The sequence below is a fragment of the Phymastichus coffea genome, unplaced genomic scaffold, assembly GCF_024137745.1.
Source record: "Phymastichus coffea isolate CEN01 unplaced genomic scaffold, Cenicafe_Pcof_1.1 PCOF00001, whole genome shotgun sequence".
NCBI classification, from domain to species: domain Eukaryota; kingdom Metazoa; phylum Arthropoda; class Insecta; order Hymenoptera; family Eulophidae; genus Phymastichus; species Phymastichus coffea.
Genome location: NW_026706812.1, coordinates 15,451,075 through 15,471,176, shown reverse-complemented (window position 1 = coordinate 15,471,176; position 20,102 = coordinate 15,451,075). Strand labels below are relative to the sequence as shown.

Below are 20,102 nucleotides of genomic sequence, written 5' to 3'. Positions count from 1 at the left end.
CACGACCTTATATTAGGCGCGGATTTTTGGAATAAATGGGACATTAACATTTATTTCGGGAATCGTGCCTGGTGGTCAGGCGATCAAAGCGACTGGTGTCAACTGGCCGACACGAATAGCGAGGCAGTTGATGTGAACGCAGAATGCGCAGGTCTGAATAGATAGGAGGAAACTCAGCGCGAGACGATCATGGCGCTTGTTCGCCGGATCGCCCCTGAACCCGGAGACTCGCCGGCTGTCACAAGTGTTATCGAGCATATCATCGATGTCGGTGATGCGCGCTCGATCAAAACACCAATGCGTCGAATGTCGCCGAAAATCTTGGCTTTCACACAGGAAGAAACGATGCGCCTGTGGAAAGCAAAGATAATCAAGCCGTCGAACGGTTAGTGGAGTAGTGCGCCGGTAGTTGTACGGAAACAAAATGGAGGTTATAGGCTCTGTCTAGATTTTAGACCGGTAAATAAAGTGGCGAAGATTGATGTGTATCCAATGCCGAGTATGGACTCAATCTTGGATAGGTTGCGTGGCGCGGTTTATCTTTCAAAAATCGATTTAAAGTCAGCGTTCTGGCAAATTCCACTCTCGGAATCGAGCAAGCAGTACACAGCTTTTGCAGTACCGGGATTAGGTCTATGGGAGTTTGAAAGAATGCCGTTCGGTTTGGTAAATGCGCCGGCAACGTTCATGAGAGTCATGTATGTACTTTTCGGACCTGAATACGAACCGCATGTTTTCTGGTATCTTGACGATTTATTGGTAGTTAGTGCTGATTTCGATAGTCATGTTGTTTGGTTAGAAAAAGTCTTAAATATGTTAGTAAGTGTAGGCTTAGAGATTAACCTCGAGAAATCGGACTTCTTCTGTACTGAAATTACGTACTTGAGCTATCGCTTGGACAGCGAAGGTTTGCGACCGGATGACAATAAAGTGCAACCGATTGTAGATTATCCGGCTCCAAGCAAAGTAGCTCAGTTGCGCCGCTTTCTCGGGATGGTAGGTTGGTATGCTAGGTTTATTGAACACGAAAGTGATATTAAAGTCCCTCTGACAAAATTAATTCGTAAAGATCAACCGTGGGAATGGGGTGAAGTACAGCAAGTAGCATTTGAAAGATTGAAGCGCGCATTGACTAAGGTGCCTGTTCTCGCGCGCCCGGACTTCGCGCTCCCTTTCTACTTGCATTGCGACGGATCATCTTTTGCGGTTGGTGCGTACTTAGTACAAATATTCGAGGACAGTGAGCATCCAATATGCTACGTCAGTCGAATGCTTAACATTCATGAGCGTAATTACACAGTTAGTGAGATCGAGTTTCTAGCCGTTCTATTCGCTGTAAAGAAGTTTACACGCCTGTACAAAAGGTAGCACGCTCTATAAGTTTATGCAGAATCACTTGCTCGATCTAATCACAAACAGAGAAGAGTGGTGGTGCATGGTAGTACCGGTTGAGCATAGGGAACGTGATTGAGCATAGGGAGCGCGACGCTCATTGCGACCCTTCTTCTGGACATTTGGGTCATTCTCTACTTATGATAGAGTAGCACGTAAATACTACTGGCCGGGCGTTTGGTACGACGTTAGTATCTTCATTTCCGAGTATAAAAAGTGCCAGGAGTACAAAATTGTACAACAGGCGCCGCTCGGTTTAATGGGAAAAAACGCAGTAGAGTGCCCATTGGCCGTGATAGTCACGGACGTAGTCGAGATACCGCGTAGCAAGAATAGGTTTCGGTATATGATCGTGTTTCAAGATCTATTCACCAAGTGGATAGAATTAAAACCGCTTAGGTCGGCAGACGGGCCTGCTTTGGCCACTGCCTTGGAAGAATTAATTTTATATAGATGGGAGACGCCAGAGTATTTAATTAGTGACAATGCGAAAGCATATAATAGTGTGGTCTTCTAGGGCATGTTGCGAGAGCATGGCATCGAGCACGTGCTGTGCCCTGCCTATCACCAGCAGAGCGATCCAATTGAACGTGTTAATAAGACACTGAAAACTATGATCGCAATATTTGTCGACAAAGACCATAGAAGCTAGGACCGTCACTTGCACGAGTTTAAGCACGCATTAAATACCGAAAGTGTCGTCGGCGTTTTTAAACTTTGGTAGGGATCCTCGACCGGTTAAAAGTCTTTGGAGAGAGTTAGAAAAGAAAATGCCTATTACGAAAATTGATACGCAAGCGTGGACGGACCGTTTAATCCGACTCAATGCGCTTAGAGATCCAGTAGCGAAGCATATTGAGGAAGCTCAGGAAAAACAGAAGCTGCAATATGACCGAGGCAGGAAGCAAGTACTTTTCCAAGTAGGAGACTTAGTCTGGCGGAAAGTTCATTCGCTCTCTAACGCTGCCGCGGGTAAGAACGCGAAATGAGACCCTAAGTATGACGGTCCGTTCAAAATCGTTAGAGTATTATCACCGGAAGTATACGATTTGCAGACGGATAGCAAATATCGTAGTGCGCGAGTGCATGTGTCGGAATTAAAGCGATACCTTGCACCCCGAAAGGATATTAGTTGAAGGCAAGGAGGCATGTAGTCTATAGGTGTGATAACTTGGATGTCTGTTAATTTATTTTTAAGGTGTTGATAACGACGATGGATAATAGAGCGACGGAGTTGGGAGCCACCGCATCCTTTGAGCCCGACCGTTCCACGCAATCGTCTGCCGCGATCGGGATGAGTGTTCCCAACGTGTTGCAACAGCCGATGGCGCCGGAAGCTGAGGGGTTGAGCCAGACCGAGGGGCTCACCGCTTTTCCTTCACAAGAAGAGCAGGCGGCCACTCTGATCGAGGCTCCACCACAGCTTCCTGGCGCCTCGAACGAGACGTTTGATAGTGCCAGTCTCAGGTCGCGAGGAGTGACGACTCCTCCACCGTTACCGGTGGATCCGGTCCCCTTTGAAACGTCGGGTTTGATGAACCTTAAAAAGGGCAGGACTCCATCCACGGCGTTGCGTTTGGCCGCTCCAGTACGGTACTGGGCAGAAGCCGTACGCAATTGTGCATCCTACCGCCTGACGTCTCTCGCAATACGCGAAGCAGCGGAGAGATCGCGTGTGGCTTCCGCCGTGGAAGGCCTATATCAGCCCATGGTTGATACAGATATCTGTTTAGGATAATCACCGGATCGACGACGTATCTCGATTGGTCGTTCCCCAAGGCCGAATTTCGGGAGAGTCACTAGGACGCGCGCGAATTCGTGAGGACGAGGAGTCGGTCGCGAAAGCACGGTATTGTGTTCCGCGGGTACCAACGGAGTGTTAGAGATCTTCGACGAAGACGGCGATTCAGCGGTGGAGATTTCACGAGCTCCTGAAGTGCCTCGAGTGGCGCCTCAGAGGCACGTGTATGAACCCTTGCCGTGGAAGCCTCTTCGGCTCCAGAGGCTCGATCCCGCCTATCAATTCGTAAGGACTAGTTGACCAGGAGGTTACGCGCCGGCTGGCTGATGAGCGAAGGCGAGAATGAAGAACGCGTTAACGTAGAGCCGAGGCGACGGCGGGCGTGGTTTGACCTGTCTTCCTGCAACATAGAGTCGCCGATTCTCGCTGAAATTTGAGAGGAAAAATATAAGCGGGAACCATCTGATCGACATCAAATTTGCAAAATGTTCAGGGACGAAGAATTTGTCAAAAGTATGAATAGACCGAGAAGGTAGCTTGATTGAGCTTCAAAGATATTGTAATAAAATTTCTTAGTAATAATAAAGATGAAAATTATAAAAACATTGTAGAAACTTCAAAAATTTAGGTTGCTCAATAAATTAAAAACTCCACTTTCTCGATTCACATATTGATAAATTTTCACCAAACCTAGGAGACTTTAATGAGGAACAAGGTGAAAGATTTCATCAGGACATGAAGCTTTATAATAGAGCGAATAACTAACAGCGAACGGTTGCTAGGTATTAGTACTTTTCGTAGCAGCTTTTACAATTTCTTTCAAAGATGTCACTTGTATGTTACCTTTTCTACATTTCTTTCGTGATTGACGTTCGTTGATACCTTTAACTCGTTTCTATCTACGTTGCTGTTGTTGCTGCATTTTTATAGACATTTTGATTTCCATACCAAATTTACTTTTCACTTTCATAATGTTCGCTACAGTAAAAGCAGCTACTTTCTCATCAAAAGTACTATCCTTAGCACTCACTCTATCCTAAGCCTTTTTAGCTAAAATATTACGGCTTCATTTCTCGTTACAATGTTCTCTTTAGAGAATATGCAATATCGTGATTTTTACAAGCAGCATCTAGTGAATTTTTACTAGAATCGCTTCAAGCTAATCGTTCTTTCAATTTAGTTCCTGATCCACAGTACTGATATCTAAGCAAATGAACTTCGAAAAGTAAGTTATCGATCATTTTGTTCACTAGACCACCACCGGTCTTTCTCTGATGATGATGATTGATCATACTACTTTAAAAGACGATATTTTAATGAAATCCGAAATATATAAGCAGTCTTTATATAGTCTTGGACCCATTCGTCGGTGACTCAGTGACGAGCAAACAACATGAATTTTAAAGAGCAGCCTTTTAAACTTCAGGTTATAAATTTTGATAGGGTAGTGGAAATGGAAAAACGAGAAAAAAGACATGGCGAACTACTGCCAAATAATATACGAGCAGTTTTCTGTGGACCCAGTAATTGTGGAAAAACTAATTGTTTGCTAATATTAATCACCCATCCAAATGGTTTAAGATTTGAAAATGTGTATGTCTACTCAAAGTCACTAAACCAATCCAAGTATCAATTTCTAAGGAATTTATTGGGGCCGATAGATGGAATACAATAATACTCGTTTAGTAAGCATGAGTCCCTCCAAATAAAGCACAACCAAATTTCATTATGATTTTCGATGATATCGCAATTGAGAAACAAGATAATGTAAGAGCAATTTTTTGTATGGGAAGACATAAAGAAGTAAATAGCTTTTATCTTTATCAATCGTATGCATGCGTTTTAAAGAATCTTATCAGGGATAATGTGAATTTACTAGTTTTATTTTTACCAGATGATGTTAATATCAAAAATATTTACAATGATCACGTTAACTCAGACATGCCTTTCGAACAGTTTAAGGAAATTTGTTCAAAATGCTGGAGAGATAATAATCACGGATATAGTTATCGATAGAGATAGATCACTAAATGATGGAAGATATAGAAATGGATATGATTCTTTTGCTATAAATATCGTAAACTGAGCAATCGAGCGTTATTTTTCTTTTATTAATACAACTATCAACAATTAACTAAAGTTTGTGATGTAATCAGACGTAAATATTATCTATTAAAACGTGAAAAAGCAGATTTAGAAAAGACTTTGAATGAAACGCTTAAACCAATTATTGATCCATTAAAAAAGCTTGTAGAGAGAGCTACAGATAAAACTAATACTGCTGCTGCTATTACTACCACTACTAACGAATCGTTAACGAAAAAGAATAGAATCGCCCTTAAAAAAATATTCAAGTCAAAAGCAAACAGTTCTAAAAAACATCCATTGTTAGATACTACATTTGAATCTGCTGTTGGTGCTGACGATGACACTAATAAGTCTGCTACTGATGAATCTATAGATATAACTACTATAAATGTAGATAAAACGTATTCATTACATCCGCTCGACGATTTAATTTCAGGAATCTACATTCGATTGTTGTATGAGCCTGATGTGAAAGTGATCTAGATAAAACATGTGCTATCCGTCTAAATAAACTAGTGAACCGAACAAAGAAATCCCGCCTAAAGCTACAAAGCAGGAGAGAGTAACGTCGACTGATGAATCTGCTATCGAAGTTGCCGTGAAGGAAGTTAGGGCGTAGTGGGCTAAGAAAAAGAACCGAAACGGAACCAGGAGAGAACTCAAGTGATGAAGTTCAGAGTGATAAATCGGAATCTACTGAACGAATAGAGTTCGAAGTTAGTAGACCTCAAACTAGTAGGAGCTCCGGAGAAGATGATAAGTTAGCAGAAATCGGAAGTGCTACTAAAAGATGTGAGGAACGAGCCCCGGCACAGAGGACTAGTTTATCGGCAAACGAAGTGTGGAAATCGGCAGAAAAATTGAAACCAGTTTGCGACGGTATAAGAGTTTAGATAATGAATCATACTATTGGGATGACATGGGTCTCGCAAGAGACAACCGAACTATAAAAATGCCTTCTCATTTCTCAGATGGGGACGAGCCCCCGCGAGAACTACCAGAGACACTATGAAACCTTGATCCATATGATGAAATAAATGATTCTGATGAGGTAATGGCGAATAGAATAACGAAGTTAGTAGAAGATTCGCAAAAATTAATGGAAACTCATCTAGAGCACGACAGTGATTCGGACACAGATCGCTTGGACGAATATGAAAATCAACGTCTCTCAGGTACGATTAAAGGAGCAAGTCCTGAAAGAAGTAAGGAAACTGAAGAAACTTTATGGCAGCCACGATATCGAGAGATATCGGTAACCCCATCTATTAAAACAGGAATACCGAGAGCCAGAAGTACTTCCATGGTTAAAGGACCTCGACCTATGGTAAGATTCAAAGGGCTTGAGGGCATACCTGAAGAATCAGATCTTAGTAACAAGAGCCCTGTGGAATTATACTTTTCAAAAACACCAGTAGATGACGAATTGTTCTTCTTGTTACCATGTTCTCAATAAAATCTTAATATAAATCATAAGAAAATCACAAAATCGCACACACAATCAGGACTAATTTATGGAGGATTCAGTATTAATATCATAATCATAATAATTATCAGTATAATTTATAAATGCTGCGTCGTATGCACAAAAGCGTTAACTAATACCACAACACACGAATTATCTCACGTGCATACACCAAAGTCGTCTCAAAACGATTCACCGGATCTCTGACACAGATCAGTTTTTCATAGTCTTGGACTAACCACGGATAAGCAAACGTATCCCCAGATGTCCAATGAACAATCTAATAAACAAATTCAAACTGAAACCTTCCATATTCAACCTTCAAAGAAACCGAAACTCTCTGCGTCTAAACCTAATCCGTTGATAAGATCTGAAAATTCTTCGAGTTTACAAATCCAGACAGCGAAGTCTCTATGAAAATTGATCAATAATTTATTGATAATTTGTTTCAGTATTCAATACCATCATGAGTGGCGTATCCGAGCATTGGATCATAGATCCAACATGCATCAAATATGATATTTAAGACATAAGTCGCTGAGCGAACTTTTAACACGATTAGAAAATATCGGACCCATAGAAGAATTCCATTTGCTAGGAAATCTCACGAATAATAGTACAAGAATTATTCTCTGTAAATTTACTAAGATTAAAAATGTAATTGAAACAAGGAAGATAAAAAATTGAAATCTGAATACGATAAATAATAATATTTAATAATAATAATATTTCTCATACCCGTATTGAGAAACTAAAAACATTAAGAACAAACAATTCCAGACCCACGGAGAAAATCCGATTATTTTGTCGACTCCCCTGGACAATTGAAGAGAGTTATAGGGAAATCTCGTTTTTCCAACACTTCGTACAATTTGGACCCTTATTGTATCGTAAAGTGGTGTGAGACAACAAAGGAGCCCTTGCTATAGTATATGCTCAGTATTACAAAGCTGTTGACGCAGCAACGGCCTTAAAGGAATGCGATCCTGTCTACGACGCTAGATATGCTGAGATACGAAAAAGAAGATGTGACCAAAGTAACGAAACAAGACACCACTGGCTTTGCGACGAATGGATAAATGCATTAATCTACGAGGACCATGATACTACCTGCAGGTGGCAAGATCAGAATAAACTCATGGAAGGAAAAATGAAAAGACAATACCCTAAGTCAGAAGTAAGAAAAGTAAATAATACAAATTCGACCAAAACAAACCGACCTGAAATGAAAATAGACAAAGATGCTTCTACGGACCTTGTTACGCTCACGGAAATTAAATTACTGGACCCTATTCCTAATCCACGGGCGACCTTACGAAAAACACGACGAGTTGACCTAGTAGAAGAAAATGTGATAACAGGAATCGATCCTGAAGAGATAAGATATTTAGAATCAACTGTATAATTTATAAGTTATAGGATAAAAATTAATGAACCTTTTAGTCGTATTTCTATAAGTTTGTTTTTATTATTTTACTTAACGGACCCATAAAGATTATTATTCTAAAAATTTACTAATCTTTGACCTATTTTTTCACTTTTGTCTATGTCTAGCTTTAAACCTATGTACCTTTCTTTCTCTCGACCATGCTACTAACTGGACCATATTTTACCTTAGGATGGAAGAAATTAAAAGCATTCACCTTCGAGCTGTTGGACCAGTAGATGATTGTTCTACCGCACTGCGAGTCAGATATAATAATCCTCGACAAGAGGCTGCAGTCATTAAATTATTTGGTACTGTGGGGACCATACGATCTACTACGACAATATTATCTTCATTTTCCCTGCAGCAAAGGGAAATTATAATAGAATATCTTCAAGAGGACGATTACCTTGCTGCGGTCCTGAAATTCTTCCCGTACATTGTAGGAGAGTGGTCTCCTCGTAGCGTAGGCGACCCTTCTACGGAGGACGAAGAGGAGGAGAAAATGGACCCGGTAGAATTGACACCGCAACCAAATACATCGGTCTACACAAGGGAAGATGACGCCGACCGACATCTACACTTCCTCATACTACACCACGATAAACAACGAAAACCACGACCGAAGCAGCGGGTACATAATGATTTCGCACAATTTGGACCAATAGATTACATAAAAATATGGCAAGGCTCTTGTGGACCTATGGGAGTGATCAAGTATATACAGGGTGTCTTAGACCACCCGTCCGACCCCCAAAGTATGCCGAAAAAGTTTTTTTTTTTTCAAAAATTGATAACGCAATTATATATAAATCGAGTACGCTCTATCGATTGGACGTAAAATTAACCTCTGGTTCCAACCGGAAATGGCCTATTCAGACTGGAAGTGCATGAAAATTCATTTTTTTAAATGGAACATGCATACTTTTTTTTCAGATTCAGATTCTACGGTAAAAAATACGAAAATTTCATAAGAAGAATTTTTTGAAAAAAGTTGATATTTGACCTCTAATTGACGTCTGAAGTCTGTAATCCACCAGTTCGTACTCAAGCTACGAATATGCATGTTTTAACAATAGAATAGGATAATGTGGCTCCTCTAAGAGGTTTTCGGGGTCGCTGAGTCCGAATCCAAGGTGAGTTTGATCTTATCAGGTCATTTTGAGGTCAATTCAAGGTCATTTATAGGTAAAACAAAAAAAAATATTAGATTTATTAAGAATGAAGTACTTTTAAAATTTTAGCCTTAATATTACAAAAATATGAATCTCGTCGTTTTTTCATTTATTCTTGTTATTATTAATCTATGTATTTATATAGCGTACTTTTATGAAATTAGGGGAAATGAAATTCCAAAACAAATTTGTTTAGCGAGATAAAAATCTTTATTCTCAAAACATAATAGATTTCGTTGCAGTAGCAACATTTGTTTATAATAACATAAATAATGATAATTTGTTTTATTAGAACCTAACATAATGAAAATTTTTATAACATAATTAGATTTTATCTTCTATTGTTCTGTAAATAAAATTTTGTTATGAATAACGCTGAAATAACTGCGAAAATAGACGGTGAAGATTTGACAAAAACTTTAATGTTCAAAATGCGCTCCGCCTTGAAAAATACATGCTTGAACTCTTCTTTGGAAATTATCAACAGCTCTTCTAATTTCTGCTGCCTGCAGCGACCGAATTGCATCCGTGATTCTGCCAATCATATTGGCTCTCGTTGTCGGACGTTCTTGGTAAACTATGTCCTTTCCTCTTCCCTACAAATAGTAATCCAAGACAGTCAGATCTGGGGATCGAGGTGGATAATTGACAAGACCAAACCTTCCAATCCACCTATTGGGGAACATACGATTCAAACTATTTCGGCAGATATGTGCCGTATGTGCAGGACATGCATCTTGCTGAAACCACATGTCACTCCGTAACTGCAGCGGGAGGTTTTCCGGAGATTTTGTGGTGACCAATAATGACAATTCCACGTATTAACTTCTGCATCACTCTTGAAGGTACATTCATCCGAAAATAGAACAGATCTGTGAAACTCATCTCTTTAACGGATTGACCAGTTATGTTTTGAGAATAAAGATTTTTATCTCGCTAAACTAATTTATTTTGGAATTTCATTTCTCCTAATTTCATAAAACTACGTTATGTAAATACATAGATTAATAATAACAAGAATAAATGAAAAAACGACGAGATTCATATTTTTGTAATATTAAGGCTAAAATTTTAAAAGTACTTCATTCTTGATAAATCTAATATTTTTTTTGTTTTACCTTTAAATGACCTTGAATTGACCTCAAAATGACCTAATAAGATCAAACTCACCTTGGATTCGGACTCAGCGACCCCGAAAACCTCTTAGAGGACCCACATTATCCTATTCCATTGTTAAAACATGCATATTCGCAGCTTGAGTACGAACTAGTGGATACGAGATGTCAAATATCAACTTTTATCAAAAAATTCTTTTTATGAAATTTTCGTATTTTTTACCGTAGAATCTAAATCTGAAAAAAAAGTATGCATGTTCCATTTAAAAAAATGAATTTTCATGCACTTCCGGTCTGAATAGGCCATTTCCGATTGGAACCGGAAGTTGATTTTACGTCCAATCGATAGAGCGTACTCGATTTATATATAATTACGTTATCAATTTTTGAAAAAAAAACTTTTTCGGCACACTTTGGGAGGTGGATGGGTGGTTTGAGACACCCTGTATATAGTTGGAGTGTCACCTTGGCATTGTCGAAGTTGGACAAACGTTACAAGGTGAAACATTCACCACCTTGCCATGTAGCAGCAAAACTTCAAAATAGGTCTATATATACTTACCACAGTACCTGCAAACATTATGTAACTAAAACCGAGCTGGAGGCACACAAAATCATTTGTCGATATCAAAATCGAAAAGTGCTAAGGACCCATTGGTTCTGTGGAAGAGGCGTATATCTCTCTGATTGGAACCATCATTGAAAAGAATGTAATCTAGGGACCTATAATTACAACGTCCCCTTTTGATGACATAAAGCGATTAACGCTATTTTTGCAAGATCCTTTGAACAAATCTCAGGACCAGGATTTACTACAAGATAAAACTTCCTATTTACAAGACCTAGAAGGACTAGATTTAACGGCTAGACAAGATACCCGGCAAATTGCGTTACGCAGATCAAGGGCAAGGCCAGGACCATAAATTTTTTTCTCTCTCTCCGTTTTCTTTTGTTTATATACATAAATAAAGTGGACCATATATATTACTTTCTGTTCTCTTTCTATGTTACCCTGATTGGACCCTGCCTAAACGTTACCGAGGACGGAAAAGATTCTGAGGGAGGAGGGATGTTACGTGACGGACCATTTTATTTTCTTTGTAATTGTATGTTTGATTGGAATCTCGCTTTCGGGAGTTCTACACTCGTATGCGCGCCTTGGCGGGAATAAGTGGGAGATGCCGAGCATGCTGCTGCAGTATGCTGCGACAGCATGCTGCACTCAGCGTCTTAGACTAAGTAATATGAAACAATCAGAAACACCAGAGAGAGATAGAGTGTGAGGAATGAGAGAGAGAAATAAAGATATATAGACAAACGGTGAGAACGATGCGCCGGAATTTAGTTAGTAGCAAGCGTCTGAATAAGTAGGCTGCAAAACTTTCACTATTTTATTATTGGAATCATTAATCTCTATAAGAGTCTGTTAGAGTCTAAGTTCTAATTACGGGGGGGGGGGGGGTCAATAAGTCTTTACAAAACTAAGGAAAAAAGTTTTACGTATGTAATTTTTTTTATTTTTCAACATAAACTTCTTGAAGGTCGATATATTTTATTAAACGGCCTTCCAGTTTTTTTAAGCTATCAGAAAAATATGATTTCTGAAAACCCTCAAAATAGGAATTTGTTTCGGCTATGACTTCTTCATTCGATGTGAATCGTTGTCCGGCAAGCCATTTTTTGAGGTTAGGAAATAAGAAAAAGTCACTGGGTGCCAAATCAGGCGAATATGGTGGATGATCAATTAATTCGAACTCTAAATCGTTAATTTTTGCTATCCAAACTGCACACGTGTGAACTCGAGCATTGTCTTGAAGAAAGAGGTATTTTTTTCGTTCAAGTGAGGACGTTTTTCTCTGATTTTTTCTTTCAGCTAACCTAATAATGACGCATAATATTGTCCAGTGATCGTCTGGCCCTTTTCCAAGTAGTCGATGTAGATGATTCCATACGCATCCCAGAAAACCGTGGCCATGATCTTGGTGTAATAATAATTAAAATAAAATTATACATACAGATATACGAGAGTTTATCCATATGTTTCTCGGTTGTAGTTAAACAACTAATTAATTAGTTTATAATTGGGAAAACGAAAGTTAGAATCCGAACGCGAGTAAAATTATTGACGCGCGAACGGGCCGGGGTGCCTGATAGTCTGAGAGCCGCCCGAGTCAAAGGCTGCTCGGCTGTTAGAATGGTCTAGATACGGTGTAAGTTCGCCTCCCGCGAATTACACCTAATAGAAAAATTTTGAAAACTATTAAAAATTATTCGATTAAATATTATTGAAGTTGATTATCCAAGCGGTCATTAGGATGAATAGATAAGCAATGCATGTTTCAGGACGGATTTTCCCTAGGGTTTAGGAACTCTTGGGACCCTCTTTAGGACTATATGCTTAAACATATATGTATACTTCAGAATAGATTATTCCCTAGGGACAAGAATCCCTAGTACTCTCGTTCTGGTAGTTTTTGATCAGTAGAATTAATTTATACAAAGATTGATTTCATTTTAATTATTATTTTTATTGTTGAATCAAATAATGAATATAAAATGAACGCTTCGACACGTATTTGGCTGAACTACAATTTTTGTTCAAAAAATGAACGGACGCATCAGAGAATCGAATCAGAGATTTCTAGATCCACAGACCAGCGCTTTACCATTGGAACCACTGCGACGTGTACTTTGTACAGTTCTTAGTGTGTATACCAGCTACATATTTGGCATAAGGCCTGAACGTATGGTGGTGAAATGCGCGCGCTCTCTATAGTTGTAGCTCCGGGTGGCTTGGAAGCGCGCGGAAGTGGGGAGCGTGTACTCTCTATCTTGTTCTGATTTAGCGTGGCTTGGTAGTACACGGTGATGAAGAGTGCGAGCTCTCTACACTCTCTCTCGCTCTTTCTCCCTCTGTATAAGTATATATTTGGCTATTCGAAATGAGATGAAAGACATCAAGTGTAATTCGCTTTGATGGATGTCAAATGGTCGTTTTCATTCCTCGCGGACAGTCGCGATACGGAACAAGAGATCGAGAAAATTAACCGAATTTCTCAACAAATGCAAGCTCTCAATTTAAAATAAACCCTATATCACTAAACAAATATCTCCTTTCAATCCTCACTCTTTTCTTTATACAATCCTACACTGTTCACAAATCTATCTAACCAATAAAATTAAATTTGTCAACCTTAACCATAAGGCCCCGGTCACGTAGGTACGTACATACGGATGCGGACAGATACGGACGCGAATCGCAACTCTAGTAACATCACTAAAAATATCTAGTTAGATTATTTAGTACTAACACTACCGGTAGTGAGCAAAAGTGACTGTTGTTTAAAACTGTAGCGCCGAACGTACCACATTTAATGAACGTCTATCTAACCTTTCCATTATTGCAGTTTATAAGATAGCAAATGATAGAGAATTGATAGACTTTCAACTACAATTAGTGGAATTAGGCCTTCATTTTATGAAAGTACTTGAATATAAGAGAAGAAAAATATATATATATAAATGATATGTATTAATCATCCCAAAAACTTTTTTTACATTAGCATACTCATCAATAAGCAATATTCATGAGAATTTGAAAAGTAAATTTTAGACCTGACATTTGAACATTAAATGTGGTACGTTCGGCGCTACAGTTTTAAACAACAGCCACTTTTGCTCACTACCGGTAGTGTTGGTGTTCCGTTGAGACGTTACATGTGTGTGTATGCGTGTGAGTACGCGTATGGTTATGCGAGCGAGGTTCATGATGGCGCTGCCTTTCCGGGTGAGCTTGAGGCTTCCGGTTTTTCGCTTGCCGGCGAAGAGGGGGACAGCGAGCAGTCAGTCGTTGTTGAGAAATACACGAGTGAGCAGCAAGTGGTAAGAGACTTACCAACGGTAAGAGAAAGCGAACCGCTTTACAACGAAAAGGAAAAAGATCGCGTCTCACAATAACGCCTGCGGGCTGCGTAGGCGTATTGGGTGGCTGAAAAGCCAACAAGGTGCTACTAAATCCGTGTATGAGAGTGTGAGTGCAGAAATTCCCATAGCGTCGAAGTTTCTATTGTTCGCGCGCGGCTCGCATACACGTGGTTAATCGTTTCTTGTTCTTTGTATTCTCGTTCTTAATCTCATTGTTCGTTCCGTCAATAAAATGGGTTTTTTATACTTTCGAGGTTTTTTCCCATAAGTGAAAGTATCAAGTTATTTCCAAATCATTCCTAATTCCATTCCTTAATTCCCTAAAATTTCAAACCTCTTCTTAATTAGCGTAATCAATCAAACAAAAAACACAAATTCAACAAAAGTGGGCGCAATTACCACCTAGGGTAATTGCAAGAAATTCAACGCTTTAATTCAGTTGGTACTAAATAATCAAACTAGATATTTTTAGTGATATTACTAGAGTTGCGATTCGCATCCGTATCCGTCCGCATCCGTAAGTACCTATGTAACCGGGGCCTAAACTACTCTTACTACTTGAATTTCAAACTACGAATTCTCCTTGGTCAATGCATGGCGCATGCGTTTTGGAATTTCGGAGTCTCAGTTAAGAGAGCTACCGCCATCTAGTAACCTGAAACTGAAACTAGTGATGGCTGTTTGGAATTTTAACTTAGTGCTCAATTCAGTGAGTATAAGCAACAGCCAATAAATACATAAGAAAGAAGAAGTATATATCTATGTAGCTTAAATACTTCATGATATCTATATTTATAAACAGCCTGAATGTGTGTATGTGATGTATACGCGCAAGAACGCTAACAAATCAGTTCTTTGTGTGTTGCTGCTGTCGTTCTTACTCGAGAAAGCATCAAGACAACGTAAGATAGATAGACAGAAAGGAAGAGAGAGACAGGTAGACAGAGGTCTCAGCACTCAGCTGTTGGCTGAATAGAAACGGTGACCGAGGAATTTTATTGTGTTGCTGGTTGAATGTCAATTCGTCAACAACTTGAATCTGACAGCTGACAGTATGTCCCAAAGATCTCAACAATAAGGTCTCTTTCTTATTTATTTGTGTTTGTTGCCAGCTGATGGGACCACTCGCGTGCTGCCAGCTATCCTCAGGAACACTGAATCAATTTCATTTTCATTATTGGACCCGTCTTTGAGCTTTTAGCACATTTATTTAGAAAAGCACCATGGGCAACTGCCTTAATTGCGTCAGAGGTGGCCAGCAGGATAACGCCAATCTTCTCACTAGCGGGTCCGACCCCGCAGGTCTTGGCATTACCGCAGCCTCTTCACAAGACAACCTCAGACAACACAGTCTGCCCGCTTATAATGTAAGCTTTACAATATTGTCTCACATTCACTGCTTCTCATTATCATCATTTCTCTCACCTAATCTTTCTTTTAAATTTTAAGCGATTCTCAGTCTTCCTTTCTAAATATCTTTCAGGAAATGGCAGGCAATTATTATCCAGCAGCTTCTACTAGAGAGCATCATCTGCAGTCTACAGAAATGGGTATGAACCATGGCATTGGCATTGGAGTTGGTCTTGGATCATCAGGTGGATCAATTATCAATGACGAGGAGCAACAAATACGAATGGCTAAGCGCATTGGATTAATACAGCATTTGCCTACCAGAGAGTTTGATGGTACCAAGAAAGGCGAGTGTGTTATTTGTATGATGGAGTTGGTAGTTGGAGAAGAGGTGCGTTATTTACCTTGCATGCACACTTATCATGCTGTGTGTATTGATGATTGGTTACTGAGATCGCTCACTTGTCCTACTTGTATGGAACCTGTGGATGCAGCACTCATCAATTCTTATCATCCAACTACATAATATCCAAATGAGTGACTCATCTAAAAGGAGTAGCAACTAAATTTTTACAATACATTTCTCAAATTTTACAAGGTAGTAATTTTTTTATCGTCAAAGCCAAGATGTAAGTGTGCAGGCTAATTATGTTACATCATGCAAATAACAAAAATAGAAATATTTGTCAAGAAAGTTTGATACAATCATTGTAATACATTTTTAGTAGTGCAGCTTTATTTGAGACATAGATGTACATACATTTACAGCAGTTCTATAATGTTTGTAACTTCAACATTAGACTGAAAATTCATAAGATAATTATTACTTAATGTTAATTTAGTGCTTATAAAAATTATTTGTCTTCACAATTCCGATTGATTCTCTCTCTCTCTTTCTCTCTCTTTCTAGTTCTTAACAATTAAAAAAAATGAAAAAGAAAAATAATAAATTTTTAAAGTATGCATGGTATCAAAACTTATTACTATAAAAAAAAGTTTTTAACAGAAACAATTACTTGAAAAGTAGAAATTAAAAAATAATAATAAAAGTTTAATACATTATACGCAAACAAGATTTGTGGAATATGAAGTACTATTGTGATGAAATATTTGTTTAAATAAAGCTATCACAAATTTGAAACACAATCAATACTTGCGCGATTTATATTTTGTATAATATTAGCTAATTTAAAATACAAAAATATTGTCTATACTTCCATTGTTAACATCAAGAAGTTAATGGAACAAAGTCAATAGTGCTATTAATTACTTATACTTTAGCATGCTTTTTTGTTAAAAAATATAATCATCTGAATAATAGTATAACCTTTGGAAAAATAATTAAAAGTTATATTTTTGAGCTATTAAGATGTAATTAGATATTTCATCAATAAGCCAAAAAAATAATATAATTTTTTAAAAGCAAACTGTACTATATGAGAAAAAAATATTATCTCTGATGCATATGTCTACAATACAGATATGAGTACTGAGTATACCTGTTTAATATTTAGGCGAATGTACATTATAATATAACTATTTTAAATAACTAATCAGGGGATTAAGAAAAAGCTCTAAGTGCTTTGAAAAAATTTAATCTGATTTGAAATTTGGTAAAAAATGAAATATTATGTGATGTGATGTGACATTGAATGTTTTAGTGCAATTTTGATTTTGTTAGTAAGTCTTACAAAGATTATACCTATATACATTATGAATAAGTATAAGAATTTGACAATGTTAAGATGGCTTAACTCAAGTTCATCTAAGTGTATCCACATATTTGAACTTCATTGCATAATGTGCGTATTTAGAATAGATTAATTAAAACATCAAGTTTCTTTTTATTGTTTACTGATACAAATGGAGCTGTGACATAGTGATTTAATGATGAAACATATATAACATAACAATTAGTCATTAAAACAAAACAAAATAATGTAGTTTTTTTAATTTATTTACATAATGGTTGTACATTATAGATGCTAAATTGATTTTCTTTGAAAACTTTATAATCTTTTGAAGATGAATTAAAAAGATATTATTTCCATATGTATAGTTAAAATTATTTAGAAAATAAAATTTTTAATGCTGAAATAGTATATTAAATTTATAAAAAATGTTAAATTGAATGTAAATACATGCCTCGAATGAATTTCCAAAGATGTATAATCAATTAGAATTGGTATAGAATGTTTTACAAATATATAAATCAAAACAATGGTTTGATATAATCTACGTAATATCAATATCAGAATGAATATATTAAAGTTATAGAATCAATATTGTATTTAATTAACTGCAATTCGATAAAATTGTTCTTTCAGTTACTTGGAAAATTTTTTAACTTTCATACTTTTTGTAATTCTTTGTTTCATCAACCATTGTTAGATATAACATGTTATTATTATTTTTTAATAGTTCGATGCAAAATCTATCAAATAAACTGATAAATGGAATTTTCAAAATACATTAGTTGCGAATCATAAGTCATTCATCAAATTAATGTTTGTTACAAGACATTTATGCGAAGATTTTTCCGTATAATTGAATTGTATACTGTAATTAATTTTTTAAGAATATGAGGTGGTTTTTTGGTTTAATAATTTGTCGGTCTGTATGTTGAACTACTGTTTAAAGTTTCTTACAAATGTGTATAAACTTACGTGAAAAGTGTTACAGACCGAAATTTAGAAATAACGGAAATAATGATAATAAAAAAAAACGAATTTCCGATATACCAAGTATTTATAGAAAACAAGATTATTTAATTAATGTTCAAAAAATTCATAGCATTTTTACGTTAAAAAATAGACAATAAAAGCAAATACTACTAGAAAAAAACAACTATTACTTGGAATTAATATCTGATTATAGTTACGTGTGTGTGCGTGTGTGCATACGTCCGCGTGATGTCAAACGCGCTTTGATATTATATATAATGTAACGGGATAAGACCGTTTAATTATTCTATTCGCGCAATTACACTAAAAGGACGCGCGTAGTTAATTATGCGCAGTACGTAAATCGGGGAGCATGTGGAAACGTGCGTCAGTCAACCAGCATGTCCTCCTATCTAAGGAAAGTGAGTGGAAGCTATGAGGTATAAGTGAATCGAAAAGCACTTGTTAGTAATACGAACTAGATCTTTTATTATTCCTCATAATCTACAGAAGGTCGGCCCGCGCGTCTGTTTACGTTGACGCTCGCTCGTCGGCAACACGTGTTGCCGGGACGCTCGCTGCTCTTTGTTGTTAGAGTCGTTACACGCACGCTGCGGATATCGGAAATTAGTTATTAATCATGCAATCGCGATCGCGAAATTAAGCTGGCCAGCTTACCTTATATTTGCAGGCAATCGGAGAAGACACAAATAACTCGCACAGAGCGGAACAGTTTCTATTGTCTAGTTCGCGGGTCGCGAATTCGCGCACGGAATGGTTTCGCCCTCGATGGCGAAACCTCACACACACACACTCGTCCTGGCCCCAAACTGGTAGCTGGATGGCACCTTGGCGGCTACAATCCGGGATAACTGGCTGCTGCTGTTTTGATGCGTTGAAGTTGTCAAAGGCACGTGAATCGGCGGTGGCGATAGCGAAAAGCGGGCGGACACAACAATGGTCAATGCTTCACTGGTTCGAATTCAATCGCGCGCGTTCCGTCTGCTGGCGTGCCGAATTCCTTAGTTACGAATTTCGTCCCCCCGGCAGGAACTGCCCTCACAAGCAGCGATTAAGCTAAATAATCAGCGCTAATTTGACGTTTACCGTCACAGCCCCCTTCTAGTCTGGACCTATAGGGTCCTTGACGATAATTCCATTAGCGCTGCCCTTTCCGAGGAGGAGAAGAGGGAGGATAATAAAGGGTTATAGTCCAAGTGATGTTAAATTTGTGGTTTTATTGTGTAGCAGGGCGATATATCGGTGGCCCTGCCCACGGGGGCCGGGATTCATCACCTAGCTGGTCTCGGTGGCAGTTCTTCGCCCTGCTCGTCCAACGGGGGTCGGCCGCGCGCCTCCCACCCCAGCCTCTCTTGGACCAGGACGGCGTGTTGTCGCACGCGTGGGCAGACACGCGTGCGGGTCACCCCGGGGTAGTGGCACACGTTGCACCCTTCCCACTGAGCGCGGGAAAGGGTGCCCCGTGGGAGACTACGCTCTCTGCGGGTCAGAGGCAACCCGTTTCTACGGTTCGGGGCGGACCACAACGGTCTTTTAACCGTGGGGTCCTCACCCGCGGGGCCTAAAACCACATTGATGTGGATGGGCCCCGTTGCTTGACCGCCCTGGCTCCCGTCCACATTCACCACCAGGATTACCCCACACGTTTGCGGGCCCTGGTGCGATGTGATCCCCGACCTGGCTTCCGGAGCCGTTGTTCTGGCTCCGGCGATCGGAGGCTGAGGGAGGCTCGTGTGATTGCC

At 38.7% G+C, this 20,102-nt stretch overlaps 1 protein-coding gene across 1 annotated transcript; it reads left to right on the top strand.

Annotated features, from left to right (window-relative positions):
• Positions 1-15,149: 15,149 nt before the first annotated feature.
• LOC131673895 (RING finger protein 11-like) lies at positions 15,150-17,763 on the top strand. The gene is made up of 3 exons (XM_058952299.1): positions 15,150-15,378; positions 15,439-15,693; positions 15,810-17,763. Exons 2-3 carry the CDS (start codon positions 15,550-15,552, stop codon positions 16,200-16,202), a joined length of 537 nt encoding a protein of 178 aa, XP_058808282.1. The 5' UTR covers positions 15,150-15,378; positions 15,439-15,549; the 3' UTR covers positions 16,203-17,763.
• Positions 17,764-20,102: the final 2,339 nt, after the last annotated feature.

What these genes read in the sequence shown, in the direction of transcription:
- LOC131673895 (XM_058952299.1), top strand. Translation starts at nt 15,550, where the DNA reads ATGGGCAACTGCCTTAATTGCGTCAGAGGTGGCCAGCAGGATAACGCC. An exon ending in ACAGTCTGCCCGCTTATAAT is followed by an intron (nt 15,694 to 15,809) that starts GTAAGCTTTACA and finishes AATATCTTTCAG; the next exon opens with GAAATGGCAGGCAATTATTA.